Genomic DNA, 22109 nt, shown 5'->3' with positions numbered 1-22109 from the left:
ATATATAAACCTTACAAAACAGATTTGAATTTCTAGTTTTGATTTTTCCTGCAGTGCCAACAAAGATGAAACACTTGACGGCGAACAGAAGATTAACGAGAGAGAGCAGTTAGAATCGACCAATCAAGAGCCAGAGATGGTATGATTGACAGGCCGCTTGCCCTATCAGAACACATTTTAAGGGTGGAGCTCATCATTCAGTCTTTGACATGAGATTGTTTCCCTCAGGAGGCCAGTGACCGTGAGGAGGGAGATGGAGAGGAAGACGAGGAGGATGTTGAGGAAGAGGAAATGGATGCAGAGGAGAGCTCTGATGAGTCTGACTCTGACCTGGATGAGAAGGGTACTGATGTTTACTGTGAAATAATAACTTTACCTTAATATGATTTAGAAAACGACTACTTTTTAGAGACTTCAACTAGTACTAAAGCTATATGATGAGAATTTTCATTAAATTCTCAATAAAACATGATTTTAATAAGCCAGATCTATTTATTTTGTTTTAATTTTATTATTAACTTTATTTTATTATTTATTTATCTTAAGTAATGAAGTGCAAGAGTTTTGCTGTTTTGTAAATATACAATAAAGCACATATATAATATACAGTACTACTTTTTTAAGCAAATTTCAATTTAAAACGAGGCCTGAAAATGGCAAAAACTGCACAAAACTCGTAGAGGAAATTCAAAATGAATGCCTTCCTGTTGCGTTTAGGATTTCGCTCCAAGAGACTTTTTTGTAGGTATTGAATTTGATGAATTTCGTACATGTACGTGAAACGTAGTGGGAGGGGCGCTTCGTTTAAATTTTATAGGTGGCGCTATCGAGCCATTTTGCCATGCTTATCAGATGTACATTTTCAACAGTTCTGATGCATGTGCAAAGTTTCATGAGTTTTCGAGCATGTTTAGGCCCTCAAAAATGTGATTTATTTATTAGAAGAAGAAGAAGAATTAACGGAGCAATTCCAGCAGGGTCCTCACACTGCAGTGCTCGGGCCCTAATATGATGCCCATTTAATGCCTGTCTTTTTGTAAACATAATTTTGAAGTATTTTTATTGTTTTCGATTGATTAGAGGACTTCCAGGCAGATCTGGCCAACATCACGTGTGAGATCGCCATCAAGCAGAAGCTGATCGATGAGCTTGAGAACAGTCAGAGACGTCTGCACACGCTCAAACAACAGTATGAGCAGAAACTCATGATGCTGCAGAGCAAAATCAGAGACACGCAGCTGGAGCGAGACCGTGTGCTGCACAACATGGGTAAGGACACATATACCACCGCTACGCTATATGATGCACGGTGCTGGGGTCAATGTAATATCATCATAAAATGCCAGTAACAGCTAAGTTTAGTTTCCATATCTGCAGTACTGAACCAGTATGTTTAACCAGAAAGAAATACAGGGTAGGGTTTTATTTTTATCCTTCAGAAATAGATTGAGTTGCAAAAAGTGGGCATTACATACCAGAATGGAGCCTGGTATTTTGGGGGGAGGGATTGAAAAATAAGTGCTATAATAAGTAATAAAATAAGTAATATTCTATTTTTGTTTTGTATTGTTTTTTTTGTTTTGTTTTGTTTTTGTGTTTTGTTGTTTTATGTTTTTGTTTTGTTTTGTTGTGGTTTTTTGTTTTGTTTGGTTTTTTTTGTTTTGTGTTTTTGTTTTGGTTTGTTGTTGTTTTTTTGTGTTGTGTTTTGTGGGGGTTTTTTTTGTTTGTTTGTTTGTTTTGTTTTGTTGTAGGCTCTGTGGAGTCATGCTCTGAGGACAAGACCAAACGGATAAAAGCAGAGTACGAGAAGAAACTCGGTGTCATGAACAAAGAGCTCCAGAAACTACAGGCGGCTCAGAAGGAACACGCTCGTCTACTGAAGAACCAGTCACAGTACGAGAAGCAACTGAAGAAACTACAGCTAGATCTGGCGGAAATGAAGAAAACCAAAGTGAGAGTCACCATGGAGACATGGCTGTGCACTGAATCACTGAAACATGCTGAATCACCATTACAACATAAAATATTTGATCACAAACTGCGCCTCCCAGTGGTCCACAGACGCAACACCCCTACTCCAACATATGCAAAAATACATTTAGAATTGCCTCCTTTTCACAAAATCTCCACTAAATTGTTTATAGATGGCTATAAAAAATAAACATTGACATAAAAATTTGAATTTATTTGTTATATATTTTATTGTGTTATAACCACACAAGTGTACAAAATTTTTTATATATATATATATATATATATTAAGTGAAATTAGGACCAAGTAATGATCGAGTACATGATATGCTAATTATTAAACTGAATTTATCAGTTATACACATTTTCTCACATAATATTTTCTGTGAAAATAACCCAAATTAAGATAATTCAAATTAAAGATTAAATGAATTGACATTAACTATGAAATTAATTGAATATTTTGCTATTTTACTATTCTTGCATGATATATGAGTAGTATTGTTGCTGTTCTAAACTTATATACTCTTGTATAGTAGCAGTAGTCCACACTCTGGTATGTCTAATTAGTTTGTATGGACTGAATCCTACAGTTAATCCAGAATTGAAATGAGCTGACTGTTGCTATGGTGACTGTTGGTAGGTGCGTCTGATGAAGCAGATGAAGGAGCAGCAGGAGAAGAGCAGGATGGCCGAATCCCGCAGGAACCGAGAAATTGCCACACTTAAAAAGGACCAACGCAAACAGGAGGTGCATGATGGGAGAATAACACTAATGCAGCATGAAAGAGCCAACTGACAGTGAAATGTGTTCAACGTGTGTTGTGCTTTTCTCTTGTACAGCATCAGCTAAAACTGCTTGAAGCTCAGAAGAGACAACAGGAACTTATTCTGCGCAGGAAGACTGAGGAGGTGAAATATTCCCCTCAGTTTTGCCTCTACTGTACCTCCAATGTGTGACTCATTGATGTTTGATGCACACAATAATATTTATCAATTTAAAATGTGTTATTAAGGTTATACATTTCATTTCTTTAAACCTGCAAATACCCTGAAAATAAAAGTCACTTGCTTTGATATTTTTGTTATGTAATGCACTTAAGCACTTCAGTGTTGTTATTGATACCCAAAACGCAAACTACTGAAAATAGTTTGGTAAATTAAATATATATATACATTAAAATAATATATAAATATTTAATGAAAACTTAAATAAAAAAAGGAAAGGAAAAAAAAGAAAAGAAAATTATAAATGTTGCCCTGGCAAGTAACTGAAATAAAAAGTCAAAGTTGAAGTATTAAAATGACTAATTATAGAAATAATAATAATAATAATAAACGAATACAAATAAATAAAAAAAACATAACAAATTTACTAGAACTTAAACTATAATTAAAACTGAAAATCAAAGCTAATTCAAAATATTGATTACTATTAGAATATTACATAAATAATACTAAAATAACACTGATGCACTTATACACTATAATACGCTTATGCCTTGGCAACTAACTGAAAAAATAAGTACTAAAAATGATCAAAAACCACATATAAATTAAAGTTAAATAGAAGTCTAAAAAACACATAAAAATGTCAAAACACAATAACAAAATTTCTAAAATGATCATATATCAAAATAAAAATATACAAATAAAAGCTAAATACTAAATAATTATCTAAATACTTTCAGATAATAAATTTGAACATTGTAAAGACTTACTACTATGCAAGTGAAAAATTACCATGTAAACACTGATACTTCAATTTGGGTATTTAGGTATATTTCATTTATTTTGATAGTCAATTAATATGTTGATTATTTTCTTAATCTCTCAGTTCATTTTAGCAAGTTACAAAAGGCTAAATTGCGTTTTTCCAGAGTTTCCTGTAGTGATTGCTGCTGTGTCTCTCAGGTGAGTGCTCTGAGGAGACAGGTGCGACCCATGTCAGGAAAGGTCACACGAAAGGGGAATCTGCCTGAGACAAGCCAGGACCTCTCTCACAGAGCAGGTCGCACATACTCGGCCTCCGGAGCACCTAATGGAACCAGGTACATTATACAGGCTTCATGTGCGTTAATATGTGTACAGTATGTGAGCTCATTCTGCTGTGATGGACAACTGTTTGCTTTAGATTATACCATCGCAGGACGATTGGGGTGTACTCTACCCGACTGGCTCGTGGGAAATGGCAGAGTCTGGAACGCCGTGTCTCCGATATTATCATGCAGCGCATGACCATTTCCAACATGGAGACCGACATGAATCGTCTTCTAAAGGCATGAATCTACCTGTTATCATGAAAAACACCTACCTAACAATGTTAAACCTGCATTAATGCTAATGTAATTGTAAGATAACCAGTGTTGGGGAAAGTTACTTTTAAAAGTAATGCATTACAATATTGCGTTACTCCTTACAACTAATTGCATTACTTAGTTACTTTTATGGAAAGTAGTGCTGTCAAAATTAGCGCGTTAAAGGGATAGTTCACCCAAAAATGAAAATGAGCGGGTGTTGCAGTACATCAGTCCAAAAGAAGTGAAATAAAGCACATCCATCCATAATAAAAAGTGTCTCACACGGCTCCGGGGGGTGAACAAAGGCCTTCTGTGGTGAATCGATGCGTTTTTGTAAGAAAAATATCTATATTCAAAATGTAATAATCTCTTTAATCTAGCTTGTGCCAACAGTTGTACACGGAAGCAGCTCCGGGAGCATTTTTCATTTGCACAAATGCAATTTGTGATTTTTTTTAATCGATTGACAGCACTAATGGAAAGTAATGCATTATCTTACTTTTGCGTTACTTTTTGTCGCCTGGGCTGTTTTTTTAATAACGAAAAAACAAAAGTTATATTTTTGGCAACTGTAAAGGCCCTTTCACACCAAAAGTGAAATTAATAAGACTGAGGCTGAAGGAAGTGCTTCTGATTTGATTTCTCTCAACACAGGGACAGGAGAGCTGTCAGTGAATAAAGGGGAAAACAAAGTTACTTGCATTACTTATTTGAAAAAGTAACTCCGATATTCTCTTGTAAAATTAAAAGTAATGTTACTTCACTAGATACTACATAACTCGCGTTACTTGTAATGCGTTACCTCCAAAACTGGAGATAACATTTACATTCCTAAAATATAAAGGAAAATATAAGGCTATGTACAAACTTGTTTAGCTTCTCGTCGTCTGAAATCCCGTCCACAGCAACGTGAAGAGCTGACGCGCCGGCGGGATAAGATCAGCAGAAAGAGGGAGAGACTGCTGGCGGAGGAACCGGAGGTAGAAAAAGATGTTCAGTCTCTGAATGAGGAGCTGGAGTCTCTGCTGGCCAACATCGACTACATCAACGACAGCATCTCTGACTGCCAGGCCAACATCATGCAGATGGAGGAAGCCAAGGTGAGGCAACTCTCAGTCAGTTTATTAAAATGACTCTTGAAAATCTGAATCAGTTCACTGAACTTGCTCTAGTTGCTTCCGATTGACAGGGTCCCTATGCAGTGTTCACTCTGCATGTCATCAGATGTAGACACGTACGTCACGTATATTAAACTATTAGGGGTGTAATGGTTCTCGGTAAAAAATCTAACCGCACCGTTCTCCACCCACGGTTCGGCACGCACTTGCACCGCGGTTCAACTTAAATCTGACAACGCATCTGTAATATGGCTTGTTAAAAATAACAACACAGAAAACAGACAGAGATCGGCTAATGTATGTTTCTGGCGATGGATACACATTCTGGCTTCATACATTACAACAACAGCGATGAACAAAAAAAAGAAACGTGGACAAACCTGTCACTCTTTGTAAACTTTGTTCAATGCGAGTGCCGTATGCTGGAATATGAGCAGTCATTGATGCCGTCATCACCCGGGTGCTGATAACGCAGGCGAGACCTGAACAGCACATGCTGCTATCTGTTTAAGCTAAACGCATTTAAGCCTTGCCAGTTAAACATTCAAGAGCCAGAAGACGCGAATGAGAACTCACGTGCACAGTGAGAAGATCTGTGTGTGCGCTCATCTGAAGCGCCAAACCCACAGAGAGCGCGCAAATATTGAGTCTTGTGCTTGACAAATTCACACAAAAATTATGTCAACATGGCCGTCTTAGTGAGTATCCTAGAAGACATAATCGGTTGAACGTACGGTATCAGTGTACTGGATCTGTGCATTGTCTTAAAGTTTTTAATGTTAATCAAACAACAAAAGACAAGGAAATCACTCACTGCTCTTGATTGAATCTTGATTGTAACTTTAATAAGGATGAATCTTTAATTTATACAGTCAAATATGCAATGCTATTTTACATTTGATTACTTTATTCAATTTCTGTACCTAAAAACTAATGTTAGACCTACCTAAAAAAAACTGAAAAGCACTGTTTATTTTATTTGTATCTTTGCTCTATTGTATTTATTTGTGCTGTTGCTTGTAGTTAGATTATTTGTTCTTATTTTCTTTAATTTTATTTGACAGTATAGTCTTTTTTCCCTAAACATAGCACATATCAAACCGTACCGAGACCTTGACTCTAAAACCATGACACAAACCGAACATACATGATACCGTGAGCAATTTGAACTGTTACACCCCTGTAAACTATGATGACATAATATACTTCTGAAAATAAATATATATTACCATACGTTTGTGTAATAAGCATGTGGATATAATACATCCATGAGTATTATATTAATATGCTTTTATCATTAAGTGAGTATTAAATGTCATATTTGAAAGTGCTAAATTGAGTGATAATTATCTGTTGTGATGTTTAATATGAAAATAAATGTAAGTTGGTTATATTAGATGTGTCTTATGTAAGATGGAACCATCACATATTTCACAATTTTTACCCATGAACAACTGCATATACAGTAAACTAGGGCTGTGCTATATGGACAAAAAAAAATACTGTTATGATTTTTTTTTATCAATATTGCGATTTAGATTTTAATCAAAATGTTGACACACTATTTCTTTACAAGCACACTTTACATTCATAAATGCTTCATTCATAAATGCAATGTTCTGCTTGACCACATATTTTGAAGTAGTTGTTTTATGAACCCATTTTTAATTCCAATTTCAATACCACAGCAAAAACTACTAGCCTAACTAATATAAAGTTATTAACGTTATTAAAGAGAAAACATTTAATAGTAAAATAAGAACAATTAAACAAATTACAAGTAATAACACAAATAAATAGAACAGAACAAAGATACCTGGGACAGATGAAACTCAATAATAATGCCATATAATAATAATAATAATAATAATAATTAAATAAATTTAATAATAATAATAAAAATAATAATAAAACTCCTTTTCACCGCCTTTAGTACTGGAGAGATGAGCAATGACTGGTGTAAATTACCCTCTCCACTTTCTGTGAAGTCATGAATCAGTGTACCTTTATTCCCTATGCCATTAGCAGCTCCCTTCGAACTGGACATGTTCTCTCCCGATTGGAATGTATCATAATATGGCCGAATCCCCTGTTAAGTCCACTTGGCAGGACACCTATGGTCGAATCAAACGCACCTTCTATGATCTGAATCAGTTTACTGTAATGACACTGCATCAGTTCACTGAAACGGTTCTGAATCATTTCACTGACATTAAGTACCATCACTGAAATTACCCTTTGTCATGTGATCAAATTCTTGCGAATTCTTGAATTAAACTTGCGAAACAACCCAAGTACTGTACCTGGAAACAGGGTTGGCAGGTCAGCAAAACAAAACCAGCATAATTGCTAATTAAAACTAGCCCAGTCATGTTTTTTAGGTGGTCTTCCCCTTTGTTGTGAGTCCACTCCATCAAAATCGCACAACCTGCGGCGACAGTGTAAAAGAAGCCCAATTCCGCAGGAAAACCATGGGCTTGGCAACACGCAGGAAAGCGTCCACCTGAGTTGTTGTCATTCGCCACCGTCGCTTGTCAATGACGTACGACTCGTATTGACAAACCGATCTGAGAATAATGCCGCCTAAATCAAACCACTGAAGTTAGTCTAAATGGAGTTTGAATTAATTAATTGAGGACTTACTGTTCTTGTTCATATGTAGGAGGAGGGTGATGCTGTTGATGTTTCGGCTGTGATTGGTTCCTGCACTCTGGCTGAAGCTCGATTCCTACTGGACCATTTTATGTCCATGTCCATCAACAAGGTATCCAATCACAAACCTGTTACCCTGCATTGGGATCTGTGTTAAAGACTATAATGTTAAAAGATCTATTCTTAGACAGTTTCATTCATTTATTAAAACATTAACACACTTGGCATTCATACTGACTGCGCGCTTTCAGGGTCTGCAGGCGGCTCAGAAGGAATCTCAGATAAAGGTGTTGGAGGGGCGCCTCAAGCAAACTGAGATCAACAGTGCCACTCAAAACCAGCTGCTCTTCCACATGCTGAAAGAGAAGGCAGAGTTTAACCCGGAACTGGATGCGTTGTTGGGGAATGCTCTGCAAGGTAGGGAAACTCTTCCTGGGGCTTATCCATTAGCCCCTTGACCCCAGGCCCTAGGAACTACACAGAGACCCCAACTCTACTGCTCAGCCCTGCTAGCATGCCAGAATGCTCAGATTCCGCTTTTCCACTGGGGCTGGTGCCAGAGCCAGTGCCAATTCTCAAAGCGGGCTGTGCTTTTTCTCACAAAAAACCCTGGATTGTTGCCAAAATCATGATGATCAGTCATTGGAAAATGAGCCCTGGCCAAGCACTGGTACCTGCTTCTGCACCAGCCCCAGTAGCAAAGCATGATATTGAACAATTTTGCCAATCATAAGAAACCCAGGACTTTTTTGTGATTCTGCAAAAACTCACAAATGCATCTGTAGACTCTATGGCAGGGATAGCCATCCCTCCATCTGGAGGGCTTCCATCCTGCAGAGTTCAGCTCTATTCGTAGTCAAACATGCCTGAACCAGCTAATCAAGGGTCTTCAGGATTACTTGAAAATAACAAGCAGGTATGTTGCAGCAGGTTTGGAACTGAAGTCTACAGGAAGTTAGCCTTCCAAGGAGCGGTATTGGCTACCCCGGTCTAGGAGTTGCACCGACTAGTTGATTAGTTCTGCCACTAGTTGAGGTGTTGAGTCTGTGTTGACTAGTCATGGAGTTGTGTAAGCCAATAATTCTTGCAGACCACCCTGAAACGAATCAAATATTGCCCAAAAGCTGACAGAAACTATAAGTATGTGTGGTCTGTTAAGGCATCATTGCCTATTGCAGCTCTATCAGTGTTGTTTGCCTCGTGACCGGACTCGGACACATTTTCATGGTCTTCGTCTTGTTTTGTACTTGGGAGCATTTGGAATCGGTCTCGACTCAAACTCGACCCTCAATTGGTCTTGGTCTTGACTCGCACTCAACCTACTCAGGTCTCAGCCTGGACTTGGACTCAAATGAGCTGGTCTTTACTACAACACTGTGTGTTGAGTTTGTGGTCTCAGTATTAAGTCTGGTCCACATTGCAGCTTATATTGCCCAAGAACCACATTTTTAGACAGGAAGAGATTGTCTGAACCACATGTCTGACAGAGTTCGTTTTTGGATACCTTAAATCAGCGGTGTCCGAACCTGCTCCTGGATGGCCGACGACCTGCAGAGTTTAGCTAAAAACTGCTCAAACACACCTGTCTGAAAGTTTCTAGCTTTATTAGCTATTTCAGGTGTGTTTTATTAGGGTTGGAGCTAAACTCTGTAGGACATCATTACCCATGAAAGGTTGTACAGACCGAGCAAGTACTACAAATAGTCAAAGCAAACTTTGGAAAAACAAAACATCCTTGAAAGTCCTCGCTGTAGCAGCCAAGATACTTTGAAAGCTGTTTGACTGTGGACTGATACAAACCTTTACACCCCTTTACTGCCAAAAGTTACTTAGCACCCAACCAATCAGATTGGAGCTGCCCTTTCAAATTACGGGCCGTGAGTATGTTGCCTAAGACTAAATAGGTAGCCGATTACAGTGAAGTAGTAAAACAAGATTTCCGTGGTCACCTGGAAATATCAGGGAATTTTAAAATTGTGATACTCAGGTCTGGAAAATCATGAAAATGCAATGGAAATGTGTTGGTTAAAAGGAGTGGGAACTTTTGAAATATCTTTTCCATATTCACATTGTACTGTGGTTTAGCGTATATATCCATGAATCCCGTCATACCATATGACTTCATTTCTGATCTTTTACTAAGCATTGTATTAGGCCTCTCCAGTTTGTTGGTTTATATCTCTTTCGTATTTGTTACGTTTGGTTTTGTTTTCAACTGGGGGAATGTATTTTTGATTTCTTTGTTGCCTTTTTTCTGTTCCCCTGTTTGGCCGATTTGAAACAGAACTAGGTAACATGCCCTTGGGTGAGTACCAGTAGCCACACTCTCTCTGTAATGAGTGCATGGGTCTACCTCTTCCGACTAACCACAGGCTAGCGGTCCCGTCCGCAGGTGCATGAGGCTTCTGTTCATCTGTCCACACCTCCTCTACCGGTTCCTACCATATTAAAACATCAGTCCCCAGCTAGCAACATGCTACTTATTAGCATTAGCATACATCACAGTCCGGCAGCAGGAAAACAAGTAACTCTTCCAGACCATGTACGACTAATTTTTTCCCCCTCCTTTTTGAACGATTTACCATTTGTGTTCCCTCATTCCTCTTCTCCACAACTTTTTTTGCACTAACTTTGATGGTAGCCTCTTTCTGGTCACAGCTGATATCAGAAACCGGTTTGGATCAGCGTTTCACAGCAACTAAAGAAACTAGCATGGTAGCGCTGTGCTTAATTTATCCTCATTTGCTTTTGTTTTTTTACTACCACACTCTCGAAAGCCTCTTTAAAACATCGCAGATAACAGTGGCGGTGTGATTTTGCCTCAATTCAACTATTTTGCAAGTCCTTCCAAGAAATTCTTCTGGTGTAAATTATATATACACTCTCTTATTTCTTTTTTCTCATTAGAAAATGGAGATGATAGTAGTAGTGACGAGTCGACCCCAAGTCCTGCAGTGGAAGGAAAGTATGTTTATCTGCTAATGACAAATATATTTGTTTTCATTACTGTACCTTCAATGAATGATTGAATATATTATCCCACAATTCAGCACCCTGGCCTCAGACCTCATGAAGTTATGTGGCGAGACTAAATCTAGGACTAAGGTATGGGACAAATTACTTTAATTTTACCTTACGCAAAGCTTGGTAAGCAAGAGACTTTAGGTGCAAACCATTCAAAGGGTGATCCATGAGCTAGGATCAATGTCACCTTAATCGAGACACCTAATCTCAGTTGGACTGAACCTAATAAGTAACTTTGGATGAAAGCTTTGCTAAATGACAACTGATTCCTTGCATATACTGTTCCTTACTTAACTAAGCATGTCTGTTTGTTTTTCAATAATTGCAAAGGCCCGAAGAAGGACCACTACTCAGATGGAGTTACTCTATGTAAACAACTGTGATTCTGGCCCGGACACACCAACAAGAGACTTCTCTGTCCCTCTACACCCAATGGCTGAGACATCCGAGGTATCTGGAGACCTGGAGTCGGCTGGAAATACAGTCAGGGATCGGGACTACATGCTCCCTCCTGCAGGCTTGTCCTCTAGAATGGGTACCATGTAAGTATGTAGTAATCTCAAACCTTGCTAACTAAAAGCTTAACGCTTACTCACTGCTCCACCTCACATCATGCATGAACTAACTACTCCTGTTTTATGTTTACTTTACAATGTTGTGCCTTGTTAGGACTGGTCTCATCTGGTCACTTCCAGTTTACAGTAATTGACAGTTCAGACAACATCAAAGATGGGCTTCTCTAATATAGGATGTTGCTTTCATTCACTTGACTTTTATTCCTGTTCCACGTGTTCTGAGTGGCTAACAACACTAAACAACAAAACTATGTTTGGTACTGATGAACTTATGATAATCAAGAGTCATATTTGTCCACATAATCTATTTGTCAAAAAAAAATTTATAATTTGGACCAAACTATATTATTATAATAACTTTTATTTCTCTTGAAACTTGGATTACCGAAAACTAGATAACAAAAGCATAGTAGGCCATGGGGACTACTTATCCAGCGGGAAGTGCTGTACACTTCTGGCAACCATTTTTGTCAGTCTGTTTACCACAAATTCAGATCAAATAAACGGTTACAAGGGAGTGTGGTCAAGAATAACAATAAACAAGAATAAATATCTATTTGACAGTAGTTGTGAGTATTTTCAAAATATCTGTCAGTAGTTGAGTATTTTCAAAATATCTGTTTGTCAGTAGTTGTGAGTATTTTCAAAATATCTGTCAGTAGTTGAGTATTTTCAAAATATCTGTTTGTCAGTAGTTGTGAGTATTTTCAAAATATCTGTCAGTAGTTGAGTATTTTCAAAATATCTGTTTGTCAGTAGTTGTGAGTATTTTCAAAATATCTGTCAGTAGTTGAGTATTTTCAAAATATCTGTTTGTCAGTAGTTGTGAGTATTTTCAAAATATCTGTTTGTCAGTAGTAGTGAGTATTTTCAAAATATCTGTTTGTCAGTAGTTGTGAGTATTTTCAAAGTATGTCAGTAGTTGTGAGTATTTTCAAATTATCTGTCAGTAGTTGAGCATTTTCAAAATATCTGTTTGCCAGTAGTTGTATTTTCAAAATATCTGTTTGTCAGTAGTTGTGAGGATTTTCAAAATATCTGTTTGGCAGTAGTTGCAGATGTTTGTCAAATAACTATTTGCCAGTAGTACCAGACATTTTTGAGATACCGTTTGCTAGTAGTGTCAGATATTTCAGAGAGTCACCCCACAATTGTTTGCCAGTAGGTTTGCATTGTTGCCAAGGGTTTGTTGCAAGTAACACTGAAGTACTGCAAACATTTTTGCGGTAGTAACTGTGAAACCCACCTCTTGGGTTTAATCAGCATTTTCAGTTTTAAAGAACAGGCAACGTTCAGTTGTTTCTGTCTTCTATTATGCATGCTGCCCATCTTATTTTTGTGTATTTTTTTTTCAGTACTTGTGTTTTATTTTATGTTTCTGTCTTTCACATTGCAAATGGATCTTAAAGTAGCAGTTCTGGCAACAGACTTCCAGCAGGTGGGCAAAAGAGAGTACCGGAACCATCCCCTCTGTTTCGCAGGAAGACTTATGACAAGGGACAAGCCCTGACTGACAAGGCCAAAGCCAAAGAAATCACACAGTAAGAGCTAGCACCCCCCAGTGGCAGAAAGTTACTACTGCAGTTTTTGGAGGTTTTTAGTCTCTGCCTGTTTGTGATGGTTTTTAGGAAAACGAAGCGTTTGAGAGAGGCGGGGCATAGAGGACCTACAATAATGTACAGTATTTGAAAAATAATGTGTTTTTTGAACATTAAAGCATGTCAACATATTCTGTTACACCAAATACACAAAATAATGATCTTTAAAAAAGCATCATATGACCCCTTTAAAAGGAATACTGCAAACAGGATATGTATATCGAAAGTTTGGCATATATGATAAAAAAAAAAAACAGTTTTTGAAAAAGCTTGTTCCTTGACTTTTACCCTAACATATCAAATAATAACCACTTTACATTGGCTGCAATAATCACACCATTATTAAGAATGAGAATGAGAATCACATACTGTGTAATACTCAGAAGGGGGTCGAAATTCCAATTTAGACAAGTGATTGTTTTCAGTAATCCAGAAAATGGCATTTACATGGCATTTTCTAATTCAGGGTGTTGTCAATAGTTGTGTTATTAGCAGTCCACGTAAAAAGTGGCCACAAAATGCTAAATTGGCTTGGCTTTGAAAGTAGAGAAGTCATTGATTTTGCCCTGCAGAACTTGTTGGATGGGAGTCAATAAACGGTAGTCTAGAACGAATAACTGTCCTTTCAGGATTTCAAAATTAAATGTCTCTAAGGGGGTGTGACCAGGCCAACGTGTTTTCCAACACAGGACTGCAAGACCTGGATTGACCTGGAGAGTAATATACCAATTCAGTTCTAATATTTATTTTCTCTATAGAGTTTACATAACACAATGTAAACTAAGGTCAAGAGAAGTTTTTGCCTTACAGATGCTGACTACTCTGATTATTTGCATCTAAAGTTTTTTTTGGTTTTTAATTTGCACTGAATTTAGACATTTCTCATATGTTAATTGAATAACAGATTCCTCTGTGTGTGTGTGTGTGTGTGTGTGTGTTTGTGAATATGAATGTGCATGTGCATGTATTTAAAGTGTTTTCAGTGGTTATGGGAGGAGCCTAGAGTCAGTCCTGCCCCGTGGGCGGGGCCCAGCATTATATCTCCAAGCAAGTGTCAAGACAGTATCAGTAAATCATAGTCCAAAGGGGGCAAAGTTAACGTCATCATCTGTTAATGTGTAAAATTTAGGAATGTGTATTTAAACAAAAATATGACTAAATTTGAGTGTTTGGGTTTATGTTTAAACTTTGATGTGCTTCAGTCTTTCCCTGTTCTTTTCTGAAACACAAGTGATTTGACAAGCCTCTCCACTCCAATTACATTTTTGAATCATTTTTGTCTTTTGTTTATCTATTTAGTTTTGCATCATACATGTTTATTTCACTGCATGTGGATGAATTTCTTGACAGGCACGCATGCCCTATCATACTTTCATAAACTGTTTTGGAAAAATCGTACAGTGCCATAAAAAAATGATTCGCCGCCTTCATGATATTCTGTTTTATTACCTATTTTGAGAACTAAATGTCAAACTTTGACAGGACACTTCTGGAACATCTGGGGTCTTTTTCAAAACTATGCTTTGTTTTGTCCGGTTTCCTTTGTCTAACACAAAATTTGGTTATATGAAATATGGAGGTAAATATGCAGTTAAAGAGGGAATCAGGAAGGGGGAAAGTATTTTTATGGCACTGTTTGCTGCAATGTGTGGATAGAGGACAATGTCTCTATACACAAGTCTTAATGGAGGAGTTTACTGATTGTTGATTTTTTGACGTGCATCAGAGGTATGATCAACCCTGTTCCTGTATCGAAGAGCAGTCGTGGCAGTTCTCTGCAGTGTGTTCATATAGCCGAGGGTCACAGTAAAGCTGTACTGTGTGTCGACTCCACAGATGACCTCCTCTTCACCGGGTCAAAAGGTCAGAACACCATTCAACATTCATTATATAGTTTATGCTAGTATGATTTTGTTGTGCTCACCCAACCAGGTTGCTTTACAATACTATAACAAGTGAACACAACAGCAGACAAAGAGACAATACAGATACCATAGATAACATACATGATATGAAAACAGTTCATGAGGTTAGGGATCAGAGAAACATGTAATGAAACTAAATGTGTAAAGGGGGCTTTTGCAGTTATGTAATGTTGAGAGGTCATGGATGTTTTGGGGAATGGAATTCCAGAGTGTGGGGGCAGAGATACAGAAGGCCCTTCTACCAAACGATGCTAGTTTGTGTCGTGGGACCAACAACAGACCAGAATCAGAGGACCTAAGAATGCATAATGGGATGTACATATGAATGAGATCAGAAATATATGGGAGGACAAGACCATGGAGGGCCCTGAATGTCATGACATGAAGAATCTTGTATTGAATATGGAAGAGAACGGGGAGGAAATGTAGTCTGCGTAGAATAGGAGTAATGTGGGAAGATTTATTGGTGTATGTGAGAACCCTAGCTGTGGATTCTGAATGAATGAATTATTTATTTATTTATTTATTTAATATACTTATTTATGTAATGTATTGTTCTTGTAAATCTATACAATGTATTACGGTAGTTTGCTTGTACATGGAGTGCTAGTTGGCACAAGAATGCAACATAACAGAGAGCGTAAACGAGCAGCATGTTGCAGTAAAAAAGGCTCCGCAGTAAAATGTTATTTTTGTCGTTCCTTTTAACTTAATAGTGGTGACGAGGAGGTTTTGGAATCCTCAATGATTAAAAAGAAATGTAACAGAAAATTGTGTGTAGGAGAAGAAAGAGTACTAATCGCTAGTCAAACAAATGTCCACGGTGGCAGTCAGAGTCACATGCTGAGCTCGTGTGAGTACGGTGACACCTACAGGTCAGAATGCGAACCACAGCAGCCATGGAGGTAACAGCTGATCTGTGACATTTAGTGCGGAAATTTTTTTTTACAAAAAAAAAGACGAAATAAATTACAAAGAAATTTTTTTAAAAAAGGAAAAGAAAAATGGCCACAATAGGATGGGTGCAAGTACTAAAGAGGATTTTGACACCTATTTGGATAGATTTAAGCGATGGATTGCAGCAAATAAAATTGATAGTGGAAAAAAAGAAGATGTGTTCCTGAATGTTTTAGGATCTGTGGATTATGGCCTCTTAAAAAAAAGTCTAGTTGAGCCAGTTAAAGTAGCAAAGTAATTGACTTAACTGGGGGCAGTCGTGGCCTAATGACTAGAGAGTTGGACTTGTAAGCCAAAGGTTGCAGGTTCGAGTCTCAGGTCCAGCAGGAATTGTCGAGGGGGGGAGTGAATGAGCAGCGCTCTCTTCCACCCTCAGTACCAGACTGAGGTGAGACCCTTGAGCAAGGCACCGAACCCCCAACTGCTCCCCGGGTGCCGCAGCACATGGCTGCCCACTGCTCCAGGTGTGTGTTCACTGTGTGTGTGTGTTCACTACTAGGCCTGTCATGATAACAACTTTTTGTTGTGTGATATATTGCCCCAGAAATAATTGCGATAAGCGATATTATTGTCATTTTAAAGACCATTTTATGCCACTGAATATATAATCATAATATAACAGCATAATAATGCAAGAAGGCCTACACCTTTCCAAATGACAACAAACTTTTAATTTGTAAGAATATTTAGATCATGGAAATTAAGTATCAAAATATTAGATACCCTAAAAAAACTGAATAAATAGTAAATAAACATTTTCTAACAAAAAGTGCAAAGTAACAAGTAGGGAAAAAAAGAAAAAGAACTTGTATGGAAATTTTTCCATCAACAGATTTTTCCCTGACCTTTTCTCTGTAAATTAAGGGTGCACAAACTATTGCTGAAAAACACAATCCCTACTTAGCAGATATGTCCGTATGCACAAAGGTACAGATCCCTAAACAAGACCATATCTGCAGAAACTTTTTTTGTATTTTTTAAATTTGAACTAGCACCTCATGACTACACCACATTATGTACGAGAAGCTGCAAAAGACACAGGCGCAAGTGGAATGTACAAAACATGGTGACATTAATTTTTAAGGAAATATAATGGGCGATATATTGCGTCACCAAAAATTATTGAGGTCATGTACATATATTGTGCGTTAAGACGATATATTGATTATTGCAACAGGCCTATTCACTACTGTGAATTCTATTCACAAATTCCGAGTATCGGTCACCATACTTGGCTACACGTCACTTCACACACAATCACAATTTAATCACAATTTTAACATACCAGGAAATGACTCAGACCCTTTCTGATCATTTTAAGCTCAAGCCAGTTCTGATTGCAGAATGCTTCAGATTTTACCAACACAACCAAAGTCCTGAAGAAACTATATCTGGCTACATTCTGGCTTTGAAACGTCTGGCAAGTTCATGTGAATTTGGAACATTTCTAGATGATGCTCTCAGGGACACATCTGTCTGTGGACTTGCAGGAGAAGGTTACTGTCAGAAAAGGATCTTACTTTTAAGAAAGCCTGTGATATTGCGCTCACAATATAATTAGCACACAAGGACACTAAGGAGCTGGGTGCTCCGACAACCATAAAGGACACAATTGTGCATAAGGTGCAGAATGCCTGTGGAGCCAAAGAGAAATACAGAGGACATGGACGTTCTCAGTGCAATACAGTACCAAGAAAGGGGCCCAGCAGCAACCTTCTAACAAGCATAAAAGCAGTTGTTACAGTTGTGGTGGAAGCAACCACCATCCCACAGAATGCCGTTACCAAAATGAGAAATGCCACAACTGTGGAAAAATTGGACACTTACAGCGTGCATGCAGGAGTCACAGAACACGGCGTTCAGCAAAAGCCCAGTGCGTGTCAGGCAATACATCAGAAACACAGTGTGCAGTGGATGATGAACTGTTTGATTTATTCACTATTTACTCTGGTCATGACAAGGCGGATGGCATTTACATTGATCTTCAGCTAAATGGCAAAACGGTTAGCATGCAACTAGACACAGAAGCCTCTTTGTCTTTGATATCAGAGTACATTTCTAATGACAAATTGAAGGACTTTAGGTTGCATCCAACCTCCATTCATCTGGTCTCATACACTGGGGACCAAATCCCTGTATTGGGCGAGCTTAAGGTTCCAGTCACCTATGAGGGACAACAGTGGTCACTTCCATTGGTTGTGGTCAAAGGAGGCAAACCTCCATTGCTAAACTGGAAGGAGATTTTCAGCTTAAGTGTCGCCGGTGAGCGTCACTTCACTCTCTGATGTCCTTGAAAAACACAGAGTACTCTTTGGAGATGGGTACAGCAAAATCACTGACTTTAAAGCTAAAGTGAGGGTGCAAGAAGGATCCCACACTATCTTTAACAAACCGAGGCCTGGTCCGTATGCCCTTAAAGAAGCAGTAGAAAAGTAGCTTGATCGCCAGGAGAGGAATGGAATTATCCCTCAGGTCAGAAGGAGCGATTGGGCGGCGCCCATAGTAGTTGTGGCCAAGGCGATTATAAAGTCACAGTGAACAAATGCATTCTCGCAGAGGAATATCCACTACCGAATGTGGAGGATCTTTTAGCCACTTTGGCTGGGGGAAAAGTCTTTAGTAAGATTGATCTGCATATCACCAGCTGGAGTTGGATGCTGAATCCAAGCAGTACCTTACCATAAACACACACAAAGGACTGTTTAGGTACCATCACCTTGCTTATGGAATTTCCACCGCACCTGCAATTTTCCAACACACAATGGACCAGATCCTTCCAACATGTAGTGTGTTTTATGGACAATATTCTGGTCTCTGCTTCATCTTCTGGGGAACATCTGATAGTACTAGACAAAGTGCTGTCACAATTTCAGCAACATGAAGTAAAGGTGAAGAAAACAAAATGTGTATTCCTCTGTAAGTCTGTGGAATTCTTGGGATTCAAGATTGATGAAAAGGGCTGCATCCAACAGAGAGCAAGGTGGAAGCGATTGTGAAGGCCCCTGCTCCTAATAATATCTCAGAACTACGAACTTTTCTCTGATTTCTGAACTACTACGAAAAGTTTGTGCCAAATCTTTCCATGCTGTTGGCCAATGTAAAGTGCCAGTGGTCTCCACAGTGTGCCCAAGCTTTTGATGCCTGTAAACAGCTACTGTCGTCAAGTAAGTGGTTAGCCCACTATGATCCCAAAAAAACCACTTGCCTGCGACGCTTCAGCGATTATCTCACATGTGCTGCCTACAGGGAGGAACACCCCATTGCATTTGCATTGAGGACTCTAACAGCAAGTGAGAAAAACTATGCACAGATTGAAAAAGAGGACCTCAGCATAGTCTTTGGAGTGAAAATGTTTCACAAGTATCTGTATGGATGCAAGTTCCACCTGCTAACTGATCATAAACCTCTGCTTGCTATCCTAGGTCCCAAGTCTGCCATTCCTACACTTGCTGCTCTATGCATGCAACGTTGGGCATTGACTTTGTTGGCCTATGATTATGACATTGAGTACAGACGTTCTTCTGATCATGCAAACACGTTGTCTAGATTACCATGTGACTCAGCCTCTACAGGGAGGGAAGAGGAGACTGTGTTTCAGGTTTCACACCTAGACAAATTGCCAGTCTGTGCAAAGGACATTGCCACTGAAACTAGGAGAAATCCCTTGCTATCAAAAGTGCTGGACCTAACTTTGTCAGGATGGCCCAGTCATGTCACAGATGAACACTTGAAACATTTTCATGTCAGGAAAGACCAGCTTTAAACAGACCAGTGCTGTATCCTGTGGGGTTCGAGAGTGATCATTCCTCCAAACTATAGGGAAAGGCTGTTGTCTGAGCTGCATGAGGGTCATCCCAGTATAGTAAGAATGAAAGTATTTACAAGAGTATACCTCTGGTGGCCGGGGCTCGACCAAGACATCTAGAACTTAGTAAGTAAGTGCACTCCATGCGAGCTGGGTTGAAATCAACCCCCTAGCGCTCCCCTGCATCCATGGTCCTGGGCAACAACACCCTGGGAGCGCATTCACATAGATTATGCAGAGATTGACAAACAACACTTTCTACTGACTGTGGATGCCCACTCAAAATGGGTGGAAATCTTCCCCACTCACCTGACCAACTTAGAAAAGACCATAAACATCTTGCACCATCTCTGGGCTTCGTATGGATTCCCAAAAGAGTTGGTGTCAGACAATGACCCACCATTCACTTCCAGGGAGTTGGAGGAGTTCCTAAGAAAAAAACGGTGTGCATTATGTTCTGTCTCTTCCGTATAATTTAGCCACAAACGGTCAAGCCAAGCGGGTGGTACAAATCTTCAATAAGGCATGGTAAAGGTTAAGAGACCAGTCTCTTGCACCTCATCTGTGCCGGGCGTGTTTTCATACACTAACAGAACGTACACCTGCTGAACTGTTCTTGAAAAGATGGCCTCGAATCCGTCTCACACTGCTAAAGCCAGATACATCTGCTGTGGTTGTCAAACACCAAGTGTAGCAAAAAAGAGGTCATGACACACCTTCTAGGAAACTCAGATCATTTGAGGTTGGCCAGTAAGTGATTGTGCGGAACAGTCAACACTCAAATTGTGCCTGGGCTCCAGGAGTGATTTTGTTCAAACTTGGACCTCTCACGTACCAAGTTTAAGTCGGAGAACGTCGTGTGAAGGTACATGTGGACCATTTGCTGCCATCTAATATACAGGACCGAACGGCTGCTATGGACAGTATCATGGCTGATGATTTTGCTCCTTAGGTGTGTGACGAGGGCAATGCCAGTGTTACCCGGCCTCATGTTCCAGTGGATACAGGGACAGTTCCCAGTCCTGAAAGGAGATATCCACTTCACCAGAGGAAAGCACCTAACAGATTAAATCTGTAGTTATGGACTGATTAGTGGTGCTAAAAAGGCAAATTTAGTTATATCATGAAGTTCTAACTCATGTGTGTTCAAAGTTTGTTATGTGAGACACAACTGTACTCACATTGTTGCATAAAGTCTACTGGGGAGGAAATGTAATGTATTGTTCATGTAAATCTAATACAGTGTATTACGGTAGTTTGCTTGCATATAGAGCGCTAGTTGGCACAAGAATGCAATGTAACAGGGCGCCAGCAAGCAGCATGTTGCAGTAAAAAAGGCTCTGCAGTAAAGGGTTGTCTGTGTCGTTCCATTGAACTTAACAATGTATTGTTGTGTTGGATAAGCCATAGAAGAGAGAATTGCAGTAGTCGAACCAGCACTCCAAAAATGTTAACACTCAGCACAGAAACAAGATGCAAATTGAGGAGGACCAACCCTAACGCTTGCACCTTGTGACACAGGGGCAGTACTGGACTTAGCCTGGCGGATAGAGATGTAATGCTGACGGTAAGAGAGGTAGGAAGTGAATCAGGATAGGGTAGTTCCAGAGCTACCAAGAGCAGAGAGTTATGAAATGGGAATACTGTGAGATTAACCCTTTCAGTTCCTGATTTTTTTAGTACTTATTCGTAAAAATAACTGGTCTAACAAGTTTTTATAAGCTGGCCCTGTTTCCTCTTTCAGACCGGACTTGTAAGGTGTGGAACCTGGTCACAGGACAGGAGATCATGTCTCTAGGCGGCCACCCCAACAACGTGGTATCTGTGCGTTACAGCTCCAGTCTGGTGTTCACAGTCTCCACCTCCTACATCAAAGTCTGGGATATCCGTGACTCTGCAAAGTGCATCCGGACACTCACGTGAGTTCCTGTCCAACCTAACGTGCATATAGAATAACAATACCACATAATATGTTTTCGGACACTTAAGGGGGTCATCCGATGCCCATTTTCCACAAGTTGATATGATTCTTTAGGGTCTTAATGAAAAGTCTGTAACATAGTTTGGTTAAAATTTCACAATGGTAGTGTAAAAAACACCCCTTTTACCCTGTCAAAAACAGCTCTTTTCAGAGCAAGCCATTTTGTAGCATTTTCCTTTAAATGTTAATGAGCTATGCTGACC

General features: G+C 39.1%; 1 protein-coding gene across 1 annotated transcript in view; it reads left to right on the top strand.

Annotated features, from left to right (window-relative positions):
• Window positions 1-22109, top strand: part of LOC107723952 (kinesin-like protein KIF21A) — a 69443-nt gene that overhangs the window by 36722 nt on the left and 10612 nt on the right. Inside the window, exons 15-29 of the mRNA XM_016532683.1 lie at window positions 1752-1951; window positions 2615-2722; window positions 2815-2883; window positions 3886-4022; window positions 4106-4250; window positions 5177-5371; window positions 8052-8153; window positions 8293-8458; window positions 10326-10346; window positions 10949-11006; window positions 11092-11146; window positions 11396-11607; window positions 13050-13181; window positions 14965-15101; window positions 21670-21844. Of these exons, the coding sequence (XP_016388169.1) occupies window positions 1752-1951; window positions 2615-2722; window positions 2815-2883; window positions 3886-4022; window positions 4106-4250; window positions 5177-5371; window positions 8052-8153; window positions 8293-8458; window positions 10326-10346; window positions 10949-11006; window positions 11092-11146; window positions 11396-11607; window positions 13050-13181; window positions 14965-15101; window positions 21670-21844 (1912 nt within the window). The remainder of the gene's footprint in view (window positions 1-1751; window positions 1952-2614; window positions 2723-2814; window positions 2884-3885; window positions 4023-4105; window positions 4251-5176; window positions 5372-8051; window positions 8154-8292; window positions 8459-10325; window positions 10347-10948; window positions 11007-11091; window positions 11147-11395; window positions 11608-13049; window positions 13182-14964; window positions 15102-21669; window positions 21845-22109) is intronic.

Source organism: Sinocyclocheilus rhinocerous, unplaced genomic scaffold, assembly GCF_001515625.1.
Source record: "Sinocyclocheilus rhinocerous isolate Xijiao unplaced genomic scaffold, SAMN03320098_v1.1 scaffold63, whole genome shotgun sequence".
In the NCBI taxonomy this organism is placed as follows: domain Eukaryota; kingdom Metazoa; phylum Chordata; class Actinopteri; order Cypriniformes; family Cyprinidae; genus Sinocyclocheilus; species Sinocyclocheilus rhinocerous.
The sequence above is the reverse complement of the archived record's forward strand: the minus strand, read 5'-3'. Positions and strand labels throughout refer to the sequence as shown.